Source organism: Emydura macquarii, unplaced genomic scaffold, assembly GCF_026122565.2.
Source record: "Emydura macquarii macquarii isolate MOO-44397 ecotype Brisbane River unplaced genomic scaffold, CSIRO-AGI_Emac_v2 contig_1644, whole genome shotgun sequence".
NCBI classification, from domain to species: Eukaryota; Metazoa; Chordata; order Testudines; family Chelidae; genus Emydura; species Emydura macquarii.
This window is the reverse complement of record NW_027131781.1, coordinates 1,144,951-1,155,741: the sequence shown is the minus strand read 5'-3', so window position 1 is coordinate 1,155,741 and position 10,791 is coordinate 1,144,951. Positions and strand designations below refer to the sequence as shown.

Below are 10,791 nucleotides of genomic sequence, written 5' to 3'. Positions count from 1 at the left end.
TTCCTCCTCAGAGATCAAAGGTGGGCTAAGGGCTAGATTCCAGTCACATCCCAGCAGGGCAGAAAGGAGAGCTTTATGCAATGGAGAAGGGAGCTTCCCTTCCAGGATGGCCTGGCACAGCCTGGGTGAGCTCCCCTTGGTGGAGCCTCACCAGGCTGCTGGGTTTGAATCCTGTGTGTGTCTAAGCCCACTGAGACTGAACAGCCCCGGCTCCGGCCCTGGCCTCTAGACTCACTGCTGCAGTTCAGATTCCCTGGCTGGTGACCCTTCTGGGAAGTGGGACCCCACAGTCCAGCTGCCCCAGGCCCCAAGACCAGGGATGAGCCCCTCTCCCCCAAGTCTCCCAGTAGTTGAAACACACCTTCCCCTGAGTGCCACCCAGGGGCTCTCCAGTTTACCCTTCAGCCTTTTGGGGATACATGACAGCTAAAGCCCGGAAGACAGAGACGTTGCAGAGTAGCTTCTTAAACACGCAGACGCGCAGACGCATTTCACTCCGAGAGAAAGCATGAGACTTCCAGATCTATGCAAACAACAAGCACTGCAACGCCAGTGTCCTCACCACTGCTCTGGGTTTCCATTAGTGCCCATTAAGAGAAGATTTAACCACAGTCTACAGCTGCCTGCGCAGGGAGAAGGTGTCTGATAGGAGATGGTTCTTTAATCTAGCAGGAAAAGGAATAGTGAGGCTGGAAGTGGAAGCGAGCCCTATTCAGACTAGAAATAAGGTGCCCTGTACCATCAGAAATCTCTTCCCTGTGCAGGTACTTACAGACCTGCTCAGCTCCTCGGACAAACTACACAGACTGAACTGCTGCCGTCTCTTGCACCAAGGCAGGTTTTCCACATCTCGGATCATTCTTGGTAACTGACGCCTGGCATGACCTCTACGGGTTCAGGGACTGGTTAGCTGGTTTTGATCTGTTTCTTTTTTCCCAGGTTTTACAGGTAATGAACACTGAATTGTATCGTGTACGTGTTTTCGCCATCTTGGGCATGTATTTATATACGGTTTGTTTTCTTACGATTTACATTGTATATAAAAACATTAAAAGTGAAGTACAAAAGTCATTCTTGTAGCTCCTTCCTGAACCCCTCCAGTTTTTAACACCCTTGTTGAAGTGCGGCCACCAGAACTGGAGCCGGTATCCAGCAATGGTCTCACCACGCTGCATGTGCAGATAATGCCACCTTCCTACAGCCACTTGATTTGTACATCCCAGCATTTTGTCAGCCCCACACTGGGTGCTCATGGGCAGTTGTTACCTATCATGCCCCTCCAGCTTCTGTCTGATAAGAATGACCTACCTCCTTTGTTCTTGGTGTCTGACCTGGCATTTGGCTGCATTACAAAGCTCTTGTACACAGATTTTCCCCAGTTAATCAGCTGGAACCTGAGCCCGGCCTGGACTGGGAAGGTATGTCCGTGCTGTGATGAAAGACCAACAGCTCAGCTGCAGCTGGCCTGGCTCAGGGGACAGACTCAGGCTGCAGGGCTAGAGATTTGCAGGGTAGATATTCAGGCGCAGGCTGGAGCCTGGGCTCTGGAGCCCTTCTCCCTCGAGGGGTCTCAGCACCCTGGCTCCAGCCCAAGCCCAAATGTCTACACTGCAGTTTTGCAGTCCTGTTGCCTGAGCCCATGAGCCCGAGTCAGCTGACCCCAGCCAGCCGCGAGTCTCTTACTGCAGTGGAGATGTCCCCTGAGAGGGTTTGGGAGCCTGAACCGTGCTGTCCAGCATGCAGGCACCTAGCACAGTCGTGCAGTGTGGTGGAGGGGTCTTCCACATCCTCATGCCCCTTAGAATATGGCTTGATGGGTCCTGCTGTGAATCCCCTGGTCATAGTAACAGAGTCTAAGGCCAGAGTGGACCACTAAGTCATCTAGTCTGACCCGCTGTGCATCACAGGCCGGCAGCAGCACCCTGCATCCACACACTGCCCCAGCACTGAAACCGGACAAACCGGTGCAGCCCTCAGGAGACCAGACTGTGACATGCCACAGGCAGAGACCAGGAGTGCCCGAGGCCCCCGCCGTGGCAGGGAAACGATTCAATGAGATATACTCAGACAATGCTGGCAAGTGACACACGCTGCAGGGGAAGGTGACAAAACCCCCAAGGTCACCGCCACCCTTCCCTCCCCCCCATATGGACATCAGCTAGACCCTGAGCCTGCGAACAAGATCCAGCCACCAAGCACTCGAGAGAGACACAAAGCTCAGGGCCCCCGCAGAGCCCAGCCTTCCCTGTCCGAAGTCCCAGCTCCAGCCTTGGCCTTCGCTGCTGCTTCAGAGGAAGGAGACACACAAAACAAAACAAAACAACCCCAGGCTACCTGGGGATGGGGAAATACCTTCCTGACCCCTGCCGGTGCCAGCTGAAGATCTGAAGCATGAGCTTTAGAAACATAAGACACTAACCAGAAGAAGCCCCCCCCCCCCCACATCACAGGACCCCCCGTCATTCAGCCCAGCTCCGAAATGCGTCCAGCTCTCTCCTACAGCTGCTTATGTTCTTTGTCCCAGTAGCTCCTGTCGGGAGACTGCTCCAGAGCCTCTCCCGTGGGGCGCTCTGCATGGCTGGGCTCCCGCAGCTGGGCGATGGAACCGGGCCGGGACGCTGGGGAAAGAGCGTCATTGTCTTTGTTCAAACAGGGCGGCTCTGGCTGTGGGAGGGTGCGTCTGAGCACGGAGAGACCCTGGCCTGCCCCAGAACCCTTCTGCCAGGTCACAGCCACACGTCCACTGCCGCCGACACGCTCACAGCCACTCACTACTGACACCAACACGCACAGCCTCACACTGACACGCTCACAGCCACTCACTACTGACACCAACACGCACAGCCTCACACTGACACACTCACAGCCACACACCCACTGACACCAACACGCACAGCCACACACTCACTGACACAACACACACACACAATCACACACCCATTTACACTGACTCACTCAGAACACACCCAGTACACTCATAGCCATGCAGCCACTGACACCAACACACCGACACATTCACAGACACACACACTGACTCACTCACAGCCACACACCCATTCACACTTGCACACTCACAGCCATGTCCCCACTGACACACTCACAGCCACACATCCGCTGACACCACCGCACACCCACACGTCAGCATACAGCCACACACTCTCATCCACTGACGCTCTCAGCCACACACAGCCCGACACACACCTCACCACACACACACACACTCACACGCACTGACACTGCCGCCCTCGCAGACCCTGACACGCCCGCGGCCCCCCATTCACACCCGCGCTCACACTTCCAGGCCCCTTTGCACACACGCCCCCGACACACCCACCCCCGTGACTGCACGCGGCGGGGTGCCGGTGCCCAGCAGCTGTGCCGGGACCGCCAGCTCCGGGGCTGAGGCGCGGAGCCCGGGCGGCGGCGGCGCTGCGGGGCGCAGGGGCCGGGCCAGGGCAGGGGCCGGGGCCGGGGCCGGGGCCGGGGTCGCCCCGCCGGGGGCAGGTCGGAGCCGGGCACCGAGCTCAGACGCGGCGCCCGTGACGCAGGCGCTCGGCTCCCGGAGGAAGGGGCCCCGCGGCGGGGGGCCGGGCCAGCCATGCAGCGGGGCCGAGCCGGGGGCGCCCCGGAGCGCGGAGCGCGGCCGCCCGGGGAGCGGCGCTGGCGGCGGCCCCGGAGCGGGCAGAAGCCGGCGGGCAGGAGGGTCCCCGCCGGGAGCAGGTACCCGGGGCCCGGGGCGGGGCAGCCGGGGCGATGCTGCGGGGCGCGGGCGGGCGGCGGGTGGGTCAGCACCCTGGAGAGGGGCGCCGGGCCGGGCCGGGCCGGGCCGGGGCGGGGCGGCTGCCTGGGGCGCGGTGCCGGGCGCTGGGGGCCGCTGGCCGGTGCGGAGCGGAGCGGAGGGGCCGAGCTGAGCTGGGCGGGGCGGGGACGGGCCCCCCGGCACCTACCGCCCCTGCCTCCGGGGGACAGTCCCCGCGCCTGCCCGCCCCGTCCCCCGCCGCTCAGCCGGGCCCCACGTGGCCGGCCGGGGGCTCAAAGTTCCCGGAGCCCCCCCCCCCTTCCCCCCCGCCGGGCTGCCCGGCCCCGGCCCCCGCCTGAGCACCCGGAGGATCTCCCACCCGGGCTCCCCAGCGCCCTCGGGCTGCCCGGGGGCTTCCCCGCCAGCGGATGGCATCCAAGCAGGCTGTGCGGAGCTTTTCGGGGTGCGTTGGGGGCGGGGGTGACTGGGGGGTGACCCCCTCTCCAAAGCTGCCCCCCGACAGCACAGCCCGGCCCGCCCCCCACTCCGCCCGGCCCCCATACACCTTGGGCCCCAGGCAGGCACCCGGGGGCTGCTCCTCCCCCCCTCCTTCCTTCCCCGGCCCCCCGCGGGGGCAGAGCTGGTTCTGGGGGGCAGACCATGGTTCTGGGTATGCGCCTTGGCTGGGGGGCAATGACCCAGCGAGCTCAGCTTAGACAGGAAGGAGCCAGGGGCTGATGTGATGGCAGGGGACGCCTCACTGAAGGGCAGAGCTCACCTCCCTGCCTTTCACTGCCCCCCGGTCAGCACTGGGGGCTGCCCCCCGCCCCCCCAGCAGCATCCACTGACCTGTGATTCTTCCAGAGACCATAACGGGGGTCTGGCCCTACCGCAGGCTGGTGGGGGCCACTGAAGCACAGCCCTGACTGGGGGGTGAGTGGAGAGTCCCCCCTTCCCCCCGCCATCCTAGGGGAGCACAGGGAGGCATGGTCCCAGCCGGTGCAGAGGACGCTGAGGGCGGCTGGGATTGTCAATGGCACCGAAGGGCGGCTCTCGCTGTGCACCTTCAGTCCCCTGCGGTGGGTGTGTTGGGCTTGCCCAGCTGCACACACGTGAGTGCGAGACCTGGGCACACTCATCGCTTTCCAGGGCTGAGGCCAGAAAGGAGCACGGTGAGCTGCCGGGCTGGCCTGACCTCCTGCCTAGCACAGGCCAGGGACCCAGCCCCACCCTATTCCTAGAGCACTCAGAAAACCAGCCCCTCTTGATTCAAAAATGGTCAGCCATGGAGAATCCACCGCGAGCCCTGGGGGACGTTCCCGGGGCTAGTTCCTCTCACCATTAAACACTCACACCTTATTTCCTGTCTGAGTTTGTCTATCTTCAACTTCCAGCCCTTGGCTCATGGTGTATCTTTCCCTGCTAGAGTAAAGAGCCCACTGCCCCAGATGTGGTCCCTGCTGCTATTTACAGACTGGGATCAGGCCCCTCCTCCGCCCTCTCTTTGTTACGCTAAGTAGAGGGAGCTCGTTGGGTCTATCACTGCAAGACAAGGTTTCTAATCGTTAACCATTCTCATGGCACTTCCCTGAACCCTCCCATTCATCACCCTCCTGCCTGAATTGTGGGTGCCAGAACTGGACCAGGATTCCAGCAGTGATCGCACTAACGCCAAATACAGGAGTACCCAGGTTGCTCTACACCAGATTCCCTTGATTACACATCCCTCGTGGCTACCGTGGTGCACGGGGAGCTCAGATTCCATGACCTCCAAATCTTTTTCGGTCCCTGCTTTTCAGGACAGGCCCCCCGCCTGTAAGTAGGGCCTACATTCTTTCCCCTAAGTGTATCCCTTTACACGTAGCCATATTAACACATAGATTGTTTGCCTGCACCCCTTTTCCAAGAGATCCAGAGTGCAGGTGTGTGCTCGGAGCAGCACGCTGTCCAGGTACCCGCCCTGTGGTCTTGCAGGTATGTTTGCCCCAGCTCCCTCTTGGTTCTTGCTGTAGTTGGCACCCAGACCCACATCCTGAGAACAGGAATGCCCTGTGGATGCAAAGCCTTCGTTAACCCCACCAATCCGACCCTTCAGGGGCGCTAATTCTGACGGGCCACCGCTGCTGAGTTCAGGAGTCCTTCTGCCCTCCTTGTGGAGCTAGTCACTGTTCAACCATCCTCTCCTGCTGTTCCCGCACTGCAGCCCATCCTAAGCACAACTCCTGTCGAGTCCGCTGCCCTCCTTCCCCGGGCTCACCCTGCCTGGCTGGGAGAGAGGTGCCACGCCCCACCCTGCACTACAAGGCTTCTGGGCCTGGGCTCTTACAGGAACAATTTCTGGGATCCCCCCCCAACACTACGTTTTCCTCTAGGGCTGCTGTCTCTGCCATTTCCTAAGCCCTTGTGTACATCACAACTCCCAAACCCACACAGGAGTTGCCGGGGAACAGGGATGGCTGCCCCTCATCCCTACTCTCTGAAATGGGATAGACCCCCTGTCCCAGGATGCCTGCACGATTGTGCACGCACCCCAGGAGGGTGACTCGAGGTTGCACTGAAAAATCAAGCCCAAAGTCAGGGGAATTTAGACACTTCTGCAGCCAAGGCCCAGCCCAGAGCCCTGGTAATCAGCACCCAGGCAGCACCTGCTCTGGGTGACCTGAAGAGATCAAAGTCCCCATCGGAAGCATGGAGCTGTCCACCTTCGGGATCTGCAGAGCATTTGTTCCCAGGGGCGATCAGTCTTCCTGCGTGCATGGGCAGTTCTCAGTTCCCTTTGGATCTCAGGAACAGCCTTGCAGGCCCTCTGAGGAACTGCAGGAAGAGCCAATGAAACACAGCTCCCTGCGTCTCCAGCCATCACTGCCTGCAGGCAAAGCAGCCAACGGAACAGGAACAGGACTGACAAAAGGGGACCATGATATAAGCACCTTAAAAATACAGTCAGTCACAGAGGCCCATGCAGGAAAATGTCAGTGTTTGCCAGCCTGCCCTAGAGAGCAGAGGGCGACAACCCGCTGCCATGTCCTGGGGCATGGGGGCGAGCTGTCAGAGGATGGGACGCTGCACTGCAGCTGCTCCCGTAGTCCCTACATGTAGGAAATGGAGAAGGGAGAATCCAGGAACCAGCACCCTTACAATATGCACAGCGGGGCCTAAGGTAGCAGGGTGATGGGTGCCCTGAGGACGCAGACAGACAGACCTCCGTTCCACACAGGGGAGGGTTTCATAAACATTAAGCAAGGGCACAGCTGGCAGAAGAGCTGGAACCATGTGTCAGGCCCAAATGCTTCTCTTCCCAGATCCGGGTCTGGAAGGGCGGTGTGGCCACACCTGGCGTGGCACGTCCACCTCTCCCAGGAGGAGTAAGTGCGGGTGTGAAGCAAACAGGCGCCAAGGCCTGCTGAGCGGCCCGTCCATTTCTAGCCGACATTCCTAGCCCCCTTCCCACATCAGCAGCAGTGCAGTTTGCGGTAGTCCTGCCAGCTCCACCTGCCCTGCCCATGCAGCCTGCCAGGAGACCTCCGAGCTACAGGGGGGCAGTTCGGGCTCCTTGGGGGTAGCAGCAATTCGTGCCTCTGGTCCCATGGAGCTCAGCTCACATCTTGGGGCCATGGAGTCAGGCTGATGGGATGCCCCTACATAATCCCCCTTGTCCCCCCCCACACCTCCAATCCCAGCCCAGCTCCCCGCCCCTGCGTGGTGGGCATCAGTAAGGAGGAGATTGTTTGTGGCACCATTTCAGACCCGGCAGGTCTGTAGACAACAGTGAAACAGCCCAAAGCCGCTCTGTGGCTCAGGAGGGCACGTGCTGCTCTCCCAGCTCAGGCACTGAGTTACTGCATGGAGCAGTACAGCTGACGGAGGGAGCTACCGAGATGGGTGAAAACATCGCGTACGGCTGGGACACACATGGCCCTGGCATTACCCCCCTTGTCCCAGGGGCTAGCTTCAGATCAGGCCTCACGTGGTCAGGGAAAGGACTGTGGAGAGAGGGGTCCGTGTCGGAAGCGTTGTGATTTGCCCGGCATATCGGTGCCCTTTAGGAAGGAAGTGATCGCCAGCCCTGCGGCTCCCTCCAGCTGTTAGCACCTTTACTAATGCAGCAAGGCGGGGAGAGGAGCAGCCAGTCTAAAGAGCGCAAACACCGCTGCCGTGGGTACCTGAGCGGGGGCTCTTGGGCAGCCAAGTGGCTCAGCAGCGTTGGGAGAGAAATGTGTAGTAACGAGCGAAGGCTCTGAGGCTGTTCGCATAGGCTAACGCTAGAGAAGAGAAAGCACAACAGCAAGCAGGCAAGGACCGGAGCACGCATAGCAGACTGCAACCACCCCTGAGTGAGAGCAATGCCAAGGCCAGGCCCATCCAATGGATCTCTGGGTCCAGGAAGGAGAGCCTCCTGCACAGAACCACACACGCGTGTAGCTCAAATTCTTCTACAGCGCCCATCCCCCTGGCATCAAAGCACTGTTATAGGAAAGGCAGTTTTGGCACTGAAACAAAGCAATGGAAGGCAATCAAAGTGAGGCCAGTTGCTGAGAGTAGTGGTGATGAGGAGAGATTTAGGAGCAGGTCTCATTGATTCGCAGTGGGCTTCACCCGGGGCATTCAGGAGCACGGTCCCAGGGAAAGTACTTGTGAAAAAGCTTGTGGTGTGTGAATAAAGCTCACACCGAATCAATAGAAACTGCTAACTTTTAACAGTGGAGGTTTTCAAAGGAGAATAAATGAGAGCATAAATATTCCAATTTCTCATCTTAGTTCAGCAATTATTGGTAACCCTTCCCCCGTGCTAGGTGCTGCACAAACACATAGGAGGAAGCAGCCCTTACCCTGAGGATAGCGTTACTGTTTGTATTGCCTGCCATAGAAAGGAAATGCCAAAAGCCAGCGTGACTCAAAGAATCGAAGAGTGTGACATCTACTGGGAAAGCAGGGAACATCTCAGGAGCTCACACGGGCAGGTGTTTGAGAAAAGGCACTGATGCTTATTTCTTTGTTGCTTTAACAGATGCTGGTCGCCTTTGCCTTTCCCAACCAATAAACAGTAAAGTGGTGCAATGGAGGAAGTGATGGAGCTGAGGACTGATGGGAATTCCCTTCTAAAGGCGGTTTGGCTAGGCAGACTCCGGCTGACCAGACTCTTACTGGAAGGTGGGGCCTATATTAACGAAAGCAATGAGAAAGGAGAGACTGCTCTCATGGTGGCCTGCATCACTAAATATGTTGATCAGCAGAGTATAAACAAAGCCAAGATGGTTAAGTACTTGCTGGATAACAAGGCAGATCCCAACATCCAGGATAAATCAGGCAAAACAGCCCTCATGCATGCATGCATCAAAGGCGCGGGGGAAGAGGTTGTCTCTCTGCTACTGGAGAATGGAGCAGACCCTAGCCTAGAAGATCACTCGGGAGCGTCTGCACTGGTTTATGCCGTCAACGCAGATGACAAGGAGGTGCTCAAACATCTCCTGAAAGCCTGCAAAGCTAAAGGGAAAGAGGTGATCATTATCACTACGGACAAATCGCCGTCAGGCATGACAGCTACCAAACAATACCTTAACGTCCCACCGTCGCCAGAGCTGGAGGAGAGGCAGAGACCGGGCCCGTGCATGACGCCTTCTGATATTGACCTGAAGGCAGCCACGTCAGGGTCTGCACCTGCGGAGAAGGAAGACCACTGCTTTGGCTTCCACTCAGCACGGCCCAGTGGGTGCCAGGCTGCCAAGGCCCCTCATGAGCCCTGGTCTCCGACCAGGAAATTCTGCAATCCCAAAAGAGCCCGTCTGCCTCAGCTGAAGAGGCTGCAGTCGGAACCATGGGGCTTGATTGCACCTTCCGTTCTAGCCACCTCTGCACATCCCGGGGAGGCCAAGAAAGTCTGGACAGATGATGAAATCCTCATGGGCTTCAATGATCTATCGCTTTCCAAACAGGTTTCCTTATCTAGGACCAACAGCAGTAAAAGTAAAGACGTGTCTCTCTTCCCTCTGGTGGATGACCAGGCTCTGAAGATCCCGTCAACTTCTGCGCCAGTCTCAAGGAAACCACCCTATGACAAACCTCAGACCCTTCCTCAGCGCCTAGTCAGGAAGAGCGCTGTCCCTGCCGAGCCGGAGAACGCCAGCATCCCCAGGGCGGCCTCAGCAGCAGCCTTCAAAGACACCCCGCAGCGGCGAAGGCCAGGCACGGACCATTACGATTCGGATTCACAGCTCTACTGCGACTCCAGCTCAGTTCTAGCGGATTCTGGGAAGGTGCCTTTGGAGAGAAAAAAGCTCAACAGTTCCCATTTGGCTTTGTTCAATGGCTCCCGGGAATCCCTGGACAGCGTTCTTAGCACTTCCCCTGGGACGCTTCGCCGCAGACCACCCAAGCTGCTGGAAAGACGGGGCTCTGGGACTCTCCTGCTAGATCACATTTCCCATACAAGACCAGGGTATTTACCTCCTTTGAACGTAAACCCCAACCCCCCGATCCCCGACATCGGCTCTAACAGCAAACCCGCTTCCCCCCTCACGGGGGGCTTAAAATCCATCCTACCTGCTGCTCCAAGTTCACCAAAAAGGGGTGACTTGCGAACCAAGAAGAAGCTTCTTCGAAGACACTCCATGCAGGTTGAGCAGATGAAACAGCTCTCCAATTTTGAGGAAATAGTGGCCCAGTAGTTTATATTTCAACATGTTTTCCAAAACAATTGGCCAGGTCCATGCTCTCTCCACACCAATGTCGCTGCTCCTCCTGCACAGCGGGCCCTGGAGTGCTGGCACACGCCCAGTCCCAGGTGCAGAAGTGCAGGGGTCTGATTCCCCCCCAGCCTGGCACCTGGGCAGGTGGGTCCAGTGCGGGAGCATTTGACGCTCACTTTGCCCAGCTGTAACAGACACCACCAGCTACAGACAGGGGGGAATCAGCACCAAGTATTAAAAGAGCTTCTCCGCTGCTGAAGCCAGCTCTGGATTTTGTTCCCCAGGAGCAATGTGGTTCAGATTTGCTTGGGGAGTAACTTAGATTCTGACACACGAGATGTCTCACAAAGGAACATGACAACTATT

The 10,791-nt window shown here is 58.4% G+C and overlaps 1 protein-coding gene across 1 annotated transcript; it reads left to right on the top strand.

The window, feature by feature from the left end:
* The first annotated feature begins 3,613 nt into the window (after nt 1–3,613).
* Nucleotides 3,614–10,404, top strand: ANKRD34C (ankyrin repeat domain 34C). The gene is made up of 2 exons (XM_067556082.1): nt 3,614–3,720; nt 8,748–10,404. Exon 2 carries the CDS (start codon nt 8,797–8,799, stop codon nt 10,402–10,404), a length of 1,608 nt encoding a protein of 535 aa, XP_067412183.1. The 5' UTR covers nt 3,614–3,720; nt 8,748–8,796.
* Nucleotides 10,405–10,791: the final 387 nt, after the last annotated feature.